This window comes from Rhipicephalus microplus, chromosome X (genome assembly GCF_043290135.1).
Source record: "Rhipicephalus microplus isolate Deutch F79 chromosome X, USDA_Rmic, whole genome shotgun sequence".
Classification (NCBI taxonomy): domain Eukaryota; kingdom Metazoa; phylum Arthropoda; class Arachnida; order Ixodida; family Ixodidae; genus Rhipicephalus; species Rhipicephalus microplus.
In genome coordinates, this window is record NC_134710.1 from 499,838,539 (window position 1) to 499,855,115 (window position 16,577).

Consider the following 16,577-nt stretch of genomic DNA (forward strand, 5'->3'; position numbering starts at 1 on the left):
CAGCCTTGGCTCTCACGCACGCCGACTAGAAGCAAAGCGTCTGTTGCCACGACGGCGCTGAATCCGAAGCCAAAGACATCCGTCAACCCAATGCTACACAGATTTCGAGCCTTGTTCGTTCTCCTCACAAGACCTCAAGTCGTGTCATCATCAGTGCAGATGTGCAGGGCGGGGTTATGCCATCTAGGACGCAACAGCCAGCCTCGTCCACCCGAGTTCTCTTAGATATAGTCGGACTGCTTTCCTTTGCGGTAGATTTTTTGTGCCACTTAAGGAACTCCCTTCTGAAATGGAACTATGGTGCATTTCGACATTTTTCGCTCGCTTTAACACCCGTTTTTGTTGTTTTGTTAAGTGTCTGAAGCGACTTCTTCCCGGAGGGAGGAGGCATCCTGTAACGTAAGGAGGTAGCGATGGTTAGGAGTTAGAAGTAGAAGCCGAGATGGAAGAAGTGAGAATGAAATAAGCATGACGTATGAGCCAGGCCACGTGTCCCAGTCATCGTAGTGTCATATATATATATATATATATATATATATATATATATATATATATATATATATATATATATATATATAAGCCCTATGTGCAGAACAACTTGGGGTGCCGGAAGGCTCTAAGTATAAAAGCAGATGCGCTTTCACATAACAACTTTATTCAGCAGACGTTTTGACGGACTGCTGAATAAAGTTCATCAGAAATTCTGGATGCGCTATACCTCGAACAACATGAATAACCAACAAGCCCGCCGTGCAACCTTTGACGGAAGCTTCATCTTTTTCAAGGCATAATACTATGCACACATTTTTGTGTCGTCTTGTGTTTTCTCGAGACAGCAGGAAAGAGGATAAAAAATATTAACAACAACAAAAACAAAGAAAAGAAGGAGGAAGAAGCGTTAGAAAAAAGCAAGAGGGACATGGTGGGATTGCGAAGAAACAGGAACTCAACAACGTAGGGTGAACGTAAACAGGCTATGCCACCTTTGTCAACAATACCTCAAAAGCACCCAGGTAGGCGTTGTTTAAGGTCGCAGAAAGCGTCGGGTTCTTTGAAGCCCCGGATAAAGGTGATGTCGTTTTTGACGATTTGTTGTAAAGGATCCGTGGTTTTCAAAAAAAATTGGCACGAAGTGGCGGTAATAAACACAAAGTCCTAGAAAGTGGCGTACATCATGCTTTGTTCTAGCTATCGAGAACAAAGCAACTGCCATAGCCTTTTCATAATCGGGGCAAATACCACTGCTGCTGACAATGTGGCCGAGAAATTTAAGTTCCTCATTTCCAAAACAACACTTTTTCGGCTTCAAAAAGAGGCCGGCAGTGCGAATAGCCAGAAGAACCGCCTCAAGCCGTTCAATGGGTTGTTCAAAAGTCGCATAAAAACTACTACATCGTGTAAATACACTCTAAAAGAGTGCCACTTCCGGTCACATAAAACTGTGTCCATCATTCTTTGCAATGTGGCTGGAGTGGAGCACAGGCCGAAAGGGAGAATTTTATATTCATAGAGACCGTCAGGTGTAATAAACGCTGTTTTTCTCGGTCCCATTCATCTACCTGAATCTGCCAATATCCGCTACGGAGATCCATAGAAGAGAAGTAACGGGCGTGTCGCAGGCGATCCTAGGAGTCACCAATACAAGGAAGAGGATATACGTCATTTTTCGCCATCTTGTTCAGTTTGCGATAGTCGACGCAGAATCGTAATGAAGCATGTTTCTTTTTAACTAGAACAACTGGTGACGCCCAAGGACTTGTCGATGGTTGGTATACGTCGTCGTCGAGCATTTGTTTCACTTGATGATGGATGGCATCCTGCTCCTTCTGCGACACGCGGTAAGCATGTTGGAGCGTGGGTTGGACGTTGGGCTCAGTGATAATTCCGTGCTTCATTAGATGGCTCCTACGAAACAAATTAATTTGCATTTATAAACAGACTAATGTCGTTCGACATCACAATCAATTAACTGTCTAATGTTTTAGTCAGGAATTGAAAACAATTCCTAGCTTCTTTAAATACCCAGTGACAATGGAAATGATACCAGTATGTACTATTTGTATGTTCTGTAAGCAGCCATGTAAGTGGCCTTATTGTTAAACTTGCCATTTTTGTATGCACTTGTATTTTGTTTATTATGTTGTGTAAATATTGCTGATGTACAAAGTGCCAGGTTGATGCTGCTTTTATGTTCTGTATTACATTTTTTTTTACTATGATGAGCAATGATAGCATCTGTACAGAGAGCCACCTGCTGTGGTCTCAGTAGAGACTGGCAGTACTGCAAATAAAAAATAACTAAATGTCAGTCTAGTGCGTCTTTTAATGCGTACCTACTGTGAGTCTAGTAATAATTGGTCACAGTTAGTCTATAGAGTCATGACATTAGAGTTCCTGATGAGCTTTGTCTAGCGTAAGTCTATAGAGGCCCGACGTGCAAGTTTCTGAGGACCATTGCCTAGCGTTCGTCTATAGAGTCCTGACATTCGAGTTTCTGATATCCGTTGTCTAGTGAAGTGCTATCGCACATATGCATTAGGTTGACTTCCCACGTCATCGAACGACTTAGGCCCGATGCCATCAAGAGCACATTTGCAGCACGCAGATCTATAAATCGTTTCATTAATAATATAAAAGTGTGCACACACTACAGGATTGAAAAGTGTGCGCAAATTACAGGATTGCAAAACAAATACCAGCAGACCATTTACACAAATGAACAGTTTAATGCTTTTAGATGTTAGAATATTTCAACGCCGATAAATAATGTCCGCATTTGAAAACACGCACTCCGATTTTTCCTAAAGCATCATTTCATAATTACAAAGTAACACCGATTGAGCCTTTCCTAACGTAATTGCATTTCTATTTCATTTTTGACTTTGCACTGATGAAAGGGTTTCTTGTAGCACCGTTCTCGTGGCACCACTGCTGTATATAAAACCTGCAAGAGAGAACGCGAAAATTTTGTAGGCACTGACGCATACATTTTAGTGCAGAACATGAATAGACATTGCAATTGATGACTTATGCCATTTCTAAATAATGATAAATTTTTAACATTCTTTATTGAATAATCCCTCTGGATGCAATGCCCAACTACATAGGCTTGACTTCACACTGCTTTGAAAAACAAAAGAAAGAAAACTAACCACTATTATCAGTTCAGAGGGCTGCAGAATCATCAGCAATCAGAGAGATGCCAGCTATCACTGACAGAGGAATTAGCTCAGTCAGCTTCTCTAATGCAATATTGCAGAATAACCGCCTTTCATGATTTTGATGGCACTCCATTTATGACTACGGCATGCATCAGTAGGTCTCTTCCACATACTTGTTTTACACAAGACATTCACACTAAAATCCATCTTCTTTAACAGCAAACTCTTGAGAGCTCATGCTCCGAGCTGCAATGTCATAGGTGTGCGCAAGCTTTCCCTACCCTGGGGTGGCGCGGAGGTTTACCATAGCACCCCTTCCCCCTTACTTAGTTAAGTAAGCTTCTACTTTTTTGGCCCCCACTTTAGGTAACTAGGTGGGGGGGGTGGCTGCCCCCCACCCCATGCGCACTTCTATGTGCAAGGCGAAATTGAGTTTCAAACAGGCACACGAAATGTAGAGCTACATCTTGGGGATAGAGATACACAAATTTAAACCCTAGTGAAAATAATAGTAAAATGGCTATTTCTGTAACCTACAATATATTACACAGATATCATGTTGTAATACGTTACAGGTCATTTCTACACATCTTTCGACAAGCAACAGATTACATGAAGCAAGCCTAAAGATTTTTGTACCCTTGACTACTTTTGTGTAATATTCGACAGCTAAAATATATTTTTAGGTATCTTTTAAGGCGTCAAAAGTTTTATAAAAATGGAAATATAATTTCTAGCTACATGCTTTAGAGTGCACAGTTGTGAATGTTCGCTAGCAAATATTGCAAATTATGAAATTGATCTCTGGTCATTAACAAGCAGAAGAATGCACACTGGGGTGTGTTGGTACTTGCTGAACATCTTGATAGAATAAGGATAGCAACCCTTTCTAAAGAAAAATTTCAACAGCAGGTAAAACATGAACAATCAAAAGGGTAGCAACACAAACTAGTGCTACGTTGTGTCGTCTCCCTTATCTCTGTTCATATTTTGCCGTACTGTAGAAAGTTTCTAGGTGAAGAATACCAACTCAACCAAACACTAGCATTAATCAAGTATTTAAGGAAAGAGCACCATTCAGTAGTGAACTCACGACTATGTTAGAAATCGTGGAGATGCCAAAGATATTGCTTGAAACCATATGTCACAGAGATAATACAAGTGAGAGTGTATGCACAAGCTAAACGAGGTAATAAAGTGTACACTCAGGAGTGGACAGCAGTACAAGCTAGGATGCTGACACAGAAATAATAATTGATGCAGCTGTCCATGTATTTTCTTGCACTCCTGTTTTCTTCCAAGTACGTACCAACTAGCCCAGTATGGTTAACACATATTTACTTCCATGAGAGTAGAAATTCATTTAAGTATTGAACTTTAAGGCCCAGCGGGTCTATTCAAGGCACTATCATACAAATTACACTTCTCTGTGTGGTAGGCCTTGATCTGTCTTGCGAGCTGTGTGACATACAGATTCACGGTATTTTTATAGATTGTGGTGGCAACATGTTCCAAACAATGTGATGAAAGATTAGTAGCTACTGCCTTCCAAGAAAAGCTGTCCATGTTTTAGATGATCAAACTATCAGGCATATAAATTATGTAAGAAAACTTTGTTGAAAAGAAATAGGTACTTCCATGTTGCATTAGGCTAATTTAAACACGAGTGCGCTACAACCTATAAAAATACTACGAATCTGCTCATACGTGTGAAAATTTGAAAACCAGCTGAAACAAGAACCGCTGTAACTTCCTTAAGCACGAATTCACCAATTTTTTTGGGCATCATGTGCACACAGCAAAAGTGTGCTTGTTATATTTCATTACTTTTCGGACTTGAAGGCTGTTTACTGTCCCTTTAAAAAGTGCAAATGAATAATTGACACTTTTATTTGTAGAAAAAACTTTGTTAATGGAACGTTTTGTTTTCAATAAAACAAAAAAATTGGAAGGTAAAAGCGTTCATCATAAAAATAAGCGAAACACCATGATTATAAGTAAGATTTCACTGCACAGTTTTATGGGAGTCAAAAAAATTAGATGTTGATTAGAAAATGAAGTAAACTTGGAAACACAAGCAACTCCTATAACAGGAAATGTTGCTGCAGCCAACCATCCCAGTTATGTGATATTTAGCACAATGTAACACAAAGACCAGAAGAGAGAACACAACACATGCCCTAGCTTTATATAAACAGGTTTATTGCAACCATAGCAATAAAATATACAGGGTGAGCATCACCACTGCTACTTTTTGTAGTTCTATTGCAATAACCCATTTTGTTTAAATAGGGAGCACCGTTCTCATCCTTGTGTTATACTGGGCTAATTATTATTGAGGTAAATATCTCACAAACATTACTGTACTTTTTCTTTGTGCAACTATTCAACAAGTAGATCAGTCTTTGTCAAGACAGCAGTGACAAGAAACAGCTGTTCTTACTATTCAGACATCTCCAAGTGTCACAACGTTGGCTCTGGCAGCAATGCAAGTTCAAGGATTACAAACAAAATTATACATGTTCCATGTCCAAGGAATACTACACTGAAGTGCAGGACATAGGCTTCCCACACCTAAGCTAAAAATCAGTACCCATTTCTCAATAGGTGCTATGTGTCCGAAATGTCCCACTGTGATAACAAAAAGAAGAAATGCCTACCACTCGATAAGGCGCGTCAAGGCTTGCAGGAAGACAGCTCCAATTCTGCACTGCAACTTGTCCTCTGTGTCAGTGACATGAACAGTTGTCATTGCAGATACATATATAAAAGATGCCACAAAAAATTACTTTCACACGAACAAACGTTATATCACACACAGATAGCAAGTACCAAACATGTCTTCAGCAAATTGTATATTGATACATTGAAAGGTTGATCCTTGAATAAAGGGATGATGGCAAAACTATAACAGGTAATATTAGCTTAGCCCCATCTAGCTGACAACTGAGAGCGCCACTGCATGTTCAGCTTTCACAAAATTACATAATAACACTACCCAAAGCATGCAAAACTGTATGGGTCATCTAAATATTGAAAACAATATTTGAAAAGAGTGCATTGTCTATGTGCACATGACGTGGGGTGTGAGTGAGCCATACATATTGTTTTCCATCTATTCAGCAAATGAACTGCTGGTACCTTGAAGCAAATTCCCATGTAGTTTGACTTGTTCTCACAAGCTATCTGAAGAATTTCTTTTAGTTACCTAAGCCCTTAAAAAAAATAATATTATTCCGAAATTTTTTGTCAAAATTAAAAACTAATGAGTCAGATATTTTATGTAATTTACTACCTTACAAAACAAAACAAAACAAATAATAAATCACTGAATGCTACACACTGGTTACACATCTTCGTCATACAAGCAAATAGGCAATATCGATAGAGCACTGATGTAAAAAGCACGAAAATACAAGTTGAAGCACCACACAATCAATCAACAATTCTACTACATGAGCACACTGTAAGTTATTTTTGATGAAGAACCTGGTATGCTTCGAGAAAAAAACAAAAGCTTATATGGCTAAGAAAAGTTCACACACAAATATTGAAACAAAGGGTGTTATGTATTAGCCTAATTAACATAACTGAATTCATATATTCTTCTACAAACACTACTCGATATCTCGATATCCACATATCTGCAAAGCAGTGGTAGGAGTGTACTGTTAGTTTCAGCACATACTGCAGTTTATTGAAATACATATACTTCAAGTTAGCTCTCTTGAAATATTTATGAGGCTTCTAGGTTGAAATCTTAACCACAGAGGAATTGCGTGGATTTCTCAACAAAAAGTTTCGGGGTGCAACCACAAAAACATATCCATAATGTGTGCTTGAAAGGGCTGTGTGTTTTTTTATCTACGTGCCCAGTCATATGGTAGTATTGAGCGTAATAACGCACAGACTATCGAGTTGTGTGAACGTGAACTGGTCTGGTGACACCTGTATTTTTAAAATTAGACACTTCTTTTACACGGCGACAAGGAATCAAAGCATAATCTCGTGCAGTAAAAAGCCAAGGAATAACAGCCTGGCACTAGGCTTTCATGACCGAAGGATAGATCGCGTAGCGCAAGGCGAATCTTTAAAACATGTAATCATTGCGAACAGCGACTGGTTCTTACGGTGATGTAAATTAAGCCACCTCAAGACATACCTGCCTATCAGATCTCTGGCCCATCATCCTCACTGTGCCAACACGCCGTCCGGGGCATCGGTTCCTGCATACCAGTCGTCACGCAATCAAGTAACCCAGTTACGTAGTTCAGCAACTTTTTCCAACTTACCGAAGTTTGACATTGGCTGTGCACTCTTCAGTCACCCGTCAAAAGGCTCACGCTTTCGCTCTTATATAACACCAGTCACTGCTTGTCACAACACGGAGTCGTTGATTGTCTTCAGAAGTACACTCGACATTGAATCACGTGAACAACACGAGTAATCGATAAAGGAAGGAAGAAATGACTTTTGACAGCGGACACAAAAGCGCACGTCCGATGAGGCCATTTGGAGCGGCAACGTAGTACGGCGAGGCATCTTCCGCCCCTGGATAAATGCATGAGAACTTCCCGACGCACAGAAACTATCCAGTAGACAAATTACAAAGGACGATATGCATAGAATGCATGCAATATCTATCAACACGGCAATTATATAACCGCGGACTTGCACATGTGCACGCTTGAAGGTGGTGGTGAGCCTGCAGTACAATGAGGCGTGTTGCAACTGCTGATTTACATGCTTAACCAAATTAAGTGTGCAGGTGGCAGCACTATCAAGTCGTTATAGAAGTAATTTTACAATAACAATCAAATGCAATTTGAACTTTTGATGCCAAATCAAGCTTTATTACTAGTTTTAATATATTTAGTTTTCCAGTTGTGTTTGTTTTGCAAAACAAACAAATTTCGCAACTCTTGTCAAAAGCGGTCGTCATTTCTGAGTCTCTCTGTTGCCAATAAGTACAGATCTCAAAGGCAATGTTTTCGTGGCAATGGCTTTGCTGGTGTGTAGAAAACCATGTATGGCTTGCATTCCTGCTTAATAAAGAAAAAAGGTATCTGACTGGTTGTCGCCTTCTTTACCTCACTACGCAGTAGCGTAGCCAGGGGCTAGCACACCCAGCGCGTGAACCCGCACTCTCCCCGCCCTTCTAGAGAAATGTTTTTTCTCGTGGTGTCATACATAAAGAAAAATGACTACTTGCCTGCCCCCTCTTCCCCCCGAGATCCACGAAGTGTTCTTTCTCTTCCCCTCCCCATGTTTTTTCTTTGTTTACCTACACCACTGTCTGCGTGACAGCTAGCAGGGTGAGAGGCATGGCTGCGCATTAATCCTTCTCTCTCCCTCTCCATCGCTCCTTCGCTCGCCACTACCTACCAGTGGCGGGGAGGGGGGGGGGGGGGCGAGGGGCGCACATGTTGGCAGTTGCCGCTCCTAGCCATATTATTATTGTAAAAGTGTATCTAATATTTAAATAAGCTTCCAAATGCTCACTACAACGATAAAATAAGTTTACCTCCTGTGCTACCCTCGGTGTTCACTGATCGGCTAATGTAACCATCCCCCTCGGGGCAAATGAAAAAGTGGCACGTCTATGGTGCAGAAGACTGAGGCGCAAAAAACATAACGTGAAGCAGGAGAGAAGACAGAACAGCGCTTTTCTGTCTTCTCTCCTGCTCTTCCTGCTTCACGTTATGTTTTTTTGCGCCTCAGTCTTCTGCACCAAGTATGCACCAACTAGTCCAAAAACAAGTCCTTTTGGCAAGTCTATGTTTAGGGTATCGCTTCACCGTGAGCGATCGACCTTATGCTTGTTAGTTTTAAATATATATACAAAATTTATGCGCGGAAGGTGGTGGAAATCACCTCGGAATGCCCCATTAAAGTTTTCCTCCACATCGCACTTTTGGCACGAATATCTCAGCAATATTAATAATAATAATAATAATAATAATAATAATAATAATATGATCTAGCTAACATACAGTCAGGCATGTGTACGCAGACATTCTCGTAATATCAATGTTATGTTTACTGAAACATGATCTAAAAATCAATGGTATTACAAACTGTTTGGCGTTTTAGATTTCTGGACAACAACATGAACATGAATGTTGAGATCAGCAAGAACTCGAATTGGATTTAGGTGCACGTTAAGAAATCACAGGTCGTAGGAATTTCTGAAGCACTCCACTACGGCATTCCTCTTAATCATAAAGTGGTTTTGGGATCTAAAGTTTCCTCGATAATTACGTTTAGTAAAACAAAATTGAGTTTTTATTGGCTATAAAAGATTTACGTGAATTTCTTCGTTGTGATATGTCTTGACATTTGGACACGCAATGGAAAATATCTGTACTTTGATCATCAGAAATTCTGGTGCATGTTGTCATCTGAGTCTCCATTGCACACCTGATGCTAAGAGACATTAGACTTTGCAGATGTAGTGTCCATCTAGTCACTCAATAAATGTGCATTAGGTGTACGTTAGACTCTCAAAATTCTTTTTCATAAGAGGGGTCTGCTGCACTTTCGAAGTAGTGGCAAAACAGTCGCTCAAGGATGAGAGGAGACTGAGGAGCCTTGCCCTCTTAGGTTCTTCTAACTGGCGATTGACGTTGAGACGACTAGTCACGTCAGTATCACAGCTGTTCTCAGTCGGGATCGTCTTAATCAAAAGGAAGGCGTCCAAATCATCCAATGCCTTCAAGTAAGCTATGGTTGTGCATTTCGCAAAATGCGTGTATTCGCCACTGAAGTTCGTAACAAAAGCGTAGTCTGGCCATTTCGGACTTGAACGAGACTTCGAGCAATGCTGACTTCCCGATCAAGCAATAACGTCAGGTTAGGCGATGCCTGTGATTGACTGCTCCCGTGGACATTCAACAAGCACGAAGATACTACTGTGAGGAGGCAACGTGACGCAATCATCAAATACACGTAAGGCCATGCCACGATGCTCGTTCTCGATGTCGGAATGTGGAGAAACACAGTTAGCAAAACTGACGAACAAATCACGCAGATTTATTATTGCTCTATACTCTGGCAGAAAATCCATGCCTAAAATTAGCGGCCGAGAACAATTGGGCAGTACCAGGAATGACGCTACAAAGCCGATGCACAAATCTCTAGCCTGGCAGTTGACCTTTCTATAGGATATACGAGGTGTTATCCAGCGCTGATTAGTTGAGGGCCGTCCCACGTTGTCAGCGCCTTGTGTAGACGGGTGGCCAACGAAGCACTCATCACCGAGTAGTCAGCTCCCGTGTCGACAAGCGCAGTCACTGGATAACAGTCGACGGAAATGGTAATGGCAGCGGACGTTCTGTTGGCGGTTTAAGAAACAGGCTTTAACTGTACGTCGTAAGGCAGCGGCGGAGGGTTTTTGTCGGTTCGCGTGACAGCGGCTCCATCTCCGGAAGTCACTGTTTGCAGTTTCCCCTGGCGTGGGCTTGTGCCACTGACACCAGGGGACCCTAAGGCGGGTCGGGCGCGGTGCCTTGATGCGGAAGGACGGGGTGATGGTGACCGTGACTGTCGTCGCGGCGGGACAGTAGCGTGATGGCTACCTTCCAAGTATTCCGCAATTTCTTGCAGGCGCTAACCATAGCCTCAACAAAGGGCATCTGGGTGGCATCCGCGTAGGCCTATTCGTCGGTAGTAACAGTCGCGGAACATGTGTCCAACTTCGCCACAATGCTATCACAAAGTACGATTGTCAGGTGCACACCAGACGGTGTATTTCCGTGGGCCAGGATGAAAATTGGCCTGAGAAGGCGGGCTATGGGCTGGACTTGGAAAGCACTTGGGGGTCCCAGCAGGTGGATGAGCAAAATGTGCCGTCGACGGCATAAAGATGCGTAGGGCATATGTGTAGAAAAGGGTGGGAGGTCGGGCTTGCCTTGGTGGTGAGAATTTAACGAACTGCCTGATTTCATTACGAACAACGTCCGTAAGAGCAGCGCTACTGGAAGGTGACGCTGCGTGAGATTTCCGAAGTTCTTCGCGTACAACTTGCCGTATGAGTTCTGTGAAGACCTCCCTGTTATCACCACCTGGTACAAGCGAGCACTAAGCGGACATGACCGTCTGACGCTGACAACCGCTGCCGAATCATGCGCTCCATATTTGGGGCCTCACGTATGAATTCCGACACAGTCGTAGGAGGGTTGCGTACAAGTCCCGCGAAAGGTTTCTCCTTTACGCCTAGCATTACCTGGTGCACCTTCTTGTCTTCTGGCATGTGGGGGTCAGCCCGTCGAAACAATCGCGACAACTCTTTGAAAAACATGGCGACGCTCTCGTCCGGCATTTAAAACGGAGAAAAAAGTGCCGGCTCCGCTCTCTCTTTCCGTTCGGGGTTACTGAACACCTCGCGCAGCTACCGATGGAATTCCTGCCAACTTGTGAAGGAAGTTTCGTGGTTCTCCTACCACACTCTTGCCGCGTCTAAGAGGCAGACGTACACGTTCTTCAATTTACGGCGATTGTCTCAGTCGTTGATGGCAGCGACCCGGTCGAAATGGTCAAGCCAGTTTTCGACATTCTCACTGGCATCACCATGGAATGGGTTGGGTGTGCGAGACATGTTGATGACACAGGGTACGCTAGGGAATGGGTCATGCTCGGTTTGGGTTGCGGATGTGGCAAACATTGTCCTCACGGAAGTTGCCAAGAGGCCGTACTGTGGTGGTAGTTCTTGAAGGTCGCGGCTGCTTCAATGAATATTACCAGACCTTGGTTCACTGGTGGTGGTTGCTTCTAGTTCAAGACCAGCAGACATAAGACGCTGCCGTACAGTACCCAGCACCTCCACCAGTCTGTCACGAGAGGAAACAATGAACATTAACTTGAAGAGGACAACTGTTTACTCAGGCACACCAGCCATTCACTTTGCTCTCCTCTTCTGCCACTAACACAGCGTGGCAACATATATATATATATATATATATATATATATATATATATATATATATATATATATATATATATATATATATATATATATATATATATATATATATATATACAGGGCATTATGGCGACACCAACGGCAAAACACAGTAGTGCATAATGAGATCTGCGGCAGTAATAAAGCTGTTTAATTCTTACTGCAGGATTTTCAGTGTTCAGAGTGTATACATACCAGCTCTTTGGTGAAGGGTGCCAGTATGGCACCGATACGGCTCGTGGTGATCGTGAAGCCCATGGCGGTGGTGCGCAGCTTGGTCGGATAGAGTTCGGACATCTGCACCACGTTGACGCAGTGGGCCGCTATGAGGCCAATCTTGGCCAACAGAGCACCCACCATCAGTGCCCACGAGGCCTCTGCGAAAGAGACCATTTTTGCCATTCGCTGTACTTGCGCAACATATACACCCTTAAATACAAAGTCTAAGTCGCACGCTTACTAACCCTTTGCGCTTTTAACTGCTTCTTAGCTCTGACTACGCGGAAGCTGGTAAAACTAGTGTGGGCTGCTGTACTACAAGGAACTAGTTATACAGCTATGTGTGTATGATAATGACAGCAGATTTATGTCGCAAAAAATATTTGGCTCCACAATTGTTACTACAGATTTTAGTAGTTTCTCTGGCGATATTAAAATTATAGTAATTGAACAATGTTTGCTCATCAGCATTCCTAAAGTATTTTATATTTCTGAATGCAAGTCGCCTACGACGTAAAATGTAATCATGGGATATAACTACAATGACCATTAGACTTAGGAGAAACTAGCACTCACAGTCTGATTGAACCACTTGTTGGCAAACAAAGAAGCCTTCGCCAGACCCAATCACAAACTACGATTGGAAATCAGAAGTCTTCAGGTGTCTTTTAAGGAGTGCTATAAAAGAGCAATTTTTACTCCGCGAAATTCAACAAAACGTTCTTCCAATATGCATACTTTGTGATAGCCCCATTTTGATGACACTTTTTGAGCATACGGTTCAGGTGCGCAAAGAAATTTCACTGCTTTATTAAAGACGATAGTCTTTCTTGGGGAGCTTCGACACAAAAGCGTTGGTCTGTCTGCCTGTATATTTGTCTTTTTGTTCACTCTTACCGCACAACGGGTACTCTAAACAGCACCAGCCGATACACCAAACGGCCGACCCCATCCGCAGTGCCCACCAATGTTGCTCAAGATTCAGCGTTCATACGTGTGTGATTGTCAAATAAAAGCAATTATTGCGCATATCTGAGGCACCATAACAACACGTATATAGTCTGCAAGTGCGTCTTTCACTAGAAAAGGTATACATAAGTAATTATAAGGGCGGTAGCGTTTATCACGCGGCGCTGACCATGCAACGCTTGCGCGAAAAGGCAACTGTTTCTAACGCTTTGCTAAATTGACACGGTGGTGGCCCTTACGTGTCGCCTTGCGTTCCACACCTTATCACTTCTCAGACGGGCGCACACGCCCGTCTTAGGGCCACGCGCTTTGTTTTCAAAAAAAGAAAATTGTCTGATCGCGCTAACGTCTCACTTGTGATTTCACTTTATGCGCTCGTTCGCCTCCGCTTCACGCTGGAGGCACTTTAACGCAGCGCCTCCGGAATACCATTCACCGATTTTCTTGCGCAGAACATCAAATAAATGTTTTGTTCACTCTCACCACACACAAGACTATCGCCTTTCGACGACATTTGCAGATTGCATGCAGATACGGGGCCAATTGTTTTTTGTACACCGACACTTCGAAGAATGATAACCGGCTGTATATTGCATAAAGTGCGCAATAGGCTTTTTCTGTTGTGTTTTTTTTGCTTCAAGATCAGGAGTAGACCATTATATGAACTGGAAGGAAAAAGAGCGCCAAATGAAGGAGCACCAACGCATGCGACGTAGCGTGAGAACGACGTGAAGCCGCTGCTGGAATTGAACGAACTTCTATTTTTACAAGGGCCAGTTTTAGCTTTAAAGAAAGTTACGCACTTCTCTCAGGTATTCTGATTTGTTTTATGTCCATTTATTTTAGGGCGGAGGTGGACTAAGTATAGACTGTCTCCATCGCCTTTAGTTAAATGCTTTATAAATTCGTCGGCTTTAAATACCAACGAGGTGTGGCCTGACGCCGGTGCACGCAGCTTCATTCAAATAAAATGACCACCGTATATAACATAGACAGGAATAGTGTAAATGTGCACATAGACAGGAATGGTGTAAATAATATAGCAATAAGGCTAGCTACACCTTGTGAACTTTAGCATCCTTCACCTGGGAAGTGGGCTGGAGGAGCTCATGAGAACCGAGGGTACATGCGCCGAGAACAGCTTTAGGTACATATCGACTCCTTTGCGCGCTGTTAAAGCGTTCTCACAGCTTTCTGGGCTCGTGAAATTTGAGGTCAGAATCTTGCTTTCATAAAAAAACCAGTCGGCTCAAGCCTCAGCGGAGAGCATGACGTCTTTCGCGCAAAAGGGTTACTCATTTACCGTGGAGGTTTTACCGATGTACACAAGGGTTATTTACTTCTGCATAATTTGGACTTAGCACTGAACATTAGTTATTCCAGCGCCATAAATGTACGACTAGCCCACCACTGCGAGCCACTGGTGTGGCGCCGCGTCGTGAAATATTCGTTGGTAAGTGCCGTAAGGGTTGAATGAGGATGCACCACTTCATGATACGTTCAGATTTAAACAATTCCTTGTCGCTAAACATGCACTTACCCGCCGGCACAAAGATGGCGGCCGCCGAACAGAGGGACGCAAAGGAGTACAGAGCGATGTAGGCGGTCCTTCGATGCAAGTAGTTCACACAGGCCACGCCGAGAAGTCGGCCCGGGTACTCGGCCACAGCGACTAGCGCAAAGCTAAGGTACGGGTCCCCAAGCAGGATGCTTGAGTAAGTCAGGTTGTAGTACACCAGCGTGTCCAACACCCTGCACCATGGTACATCGAAAGACATGGCCTTCTTTGATTGATATGTGGGATTTAACGTCCCAAAACCACCATATGATTATGAGAGACGCCGTAGTGGAGGGCTCCGGAAATTTCGACCACTTGGGGTTCTTTAACGTGGACCCAAATCTGAGCACACGCGCCTACAACATTTCCGCCTCCATCGGAAATGCAGCCGCCGCAACATGGCCTTCTTCAACGAATGCCGATTGGCAGAAGACGGAACACGTGGAAAGTGTATGAGCGATTGAAAAGTCCACCTGCAGTATATCGGTTCCTGCCAGGAATACTAGCGCATTAACGAATGAGTGCATATTACCACTTTATGTGTGTGCGTTCAAATATTTAGTCCGCCTAATTAGTTTTCTATCTGTTGCGTCTTGAAGAATTTTTTTTTCGGTTTGTGTCATTGTTGTGCCATCTCCCACCAGACCAGTTTAGGCCCTTACATCAATGAAATAAGAGAAAACTAAAAGAAACGATAGAATGAAAGATGTTTCATGGTGGCTGAACCCATAAGGAGTTGTCCAGGCTGCGTAATAACTGCTCAATTCATAATGCCAACGTATCTTAGTACAAAATAGTTAATGGTCGAATAAATAGATAGTTAATGGTCGAATAAATAGTAACACAGGTGAATACTTAAAGTTCTCTTCCGGTTACTCTACCAGACAACGTCATAAACACACTGTCGTTCCTTTCCAGCCCAATAATAATACTTTCAAGTATTCCTTTTTTTCCGCGCACTGCCAAAGAATGGAATGAGCTTGACAGCAAAATTATTGAAACAGACAGTATCGAGGCATTTGAAAAATTTATATCTGACTAGTGTTTTTTTTTCTTCGTGAAACATTTTTTATGTTGTTTGAAGTGCTTTGTTCTGTGTTGACTGCAGTATTGTACTGTTGATTTTGTTGTACTATGTACACCCACTCTGCTATGGCCCCAAGTTGGGGCTAGCAGTATTGCTAAATAAAATACATAGTTTGGTGAAGAGGAACGTTTTCAAGGTGGTCACGAATACTTATGATAACACTGCTTTCGATGGAGTGGAAGATGGTGTAGGACTGTGTGTACAGATTTGGGTTCATGTTAAAGAACCCCAGGGGGTCGAAGAATTCGGAGTCCTTCCCTACGGCGTCTCCATAATCACATGGTGGTTTGGGAACGTTAATACCCAGATAGATATTATTATTATTATTATTATTATTATTATTATTATTATTATTATTATTATTATTATTATTATTATTATTATTATTATGTTAACACAGCTGGGAGAATTTATTTCCAGCGTTTCACATATATGGGCATCAGAAGAGCGGTGAAAAAGCACAGTTGCCTCCATCAAGCCACACCCAAGCTTCTCCTTCCTCCTCAGCAATTTTCTACCGCCCCCCCCCCCCCCCCCCACAGTCACGTCTCTGAAAGAACACAAAATATAGCACTTCACCACACTTCACCGGGTAGTGGTGACTTATGGAGAATTACTGGAAAG

The 16,577-nt window shown here is 42.6% G+C and overlaps 1 protein-coding gene and 1 long non-coding RNA gene across 2 annotated transcripts in view; both read right to left on the minus strand.

Annotated features, from left to right (window-relative positions):
- The window catches only part of LOC119160767 (organic cation transporter protein), a 718,234-nt gene that overhangs the window by 128,400 nt on the left and 573,257 nt on the right, over positions 1–16,577 (minus strand). Inside the window, exons 10-11 of the mRNA XM_075880997.1 lie at positions 14,849–15,060; positions 12,316–12,497 (exon numbers count right to left, since the gene is read on the minus strand). Of these exons, the coding sequence (XP_075737112.1) occupies positions 12,316–12,497; positions 14,849–15,060 (394 nt within the window). The remainder of the gene's footprint in view (positions 1–12,315; positions 12,498–14,848; positions 15,061–16,577) is intronic.
- On the minus strand, positions 2,707–7,862 carry LOC119160769 (uncharacterized). The gene is made up of 4 exons (XR_005108321.2): positions 7,454–7,862; positions 7,324–7,387; positions 5,822–5,885; positions 2,707–2,944 (listed from the first exon to the last, which is right to left on the minus strand). It is a non-coding gene; the product is annotated as an uncharacterized LOC119160769 (long non-coding RNA).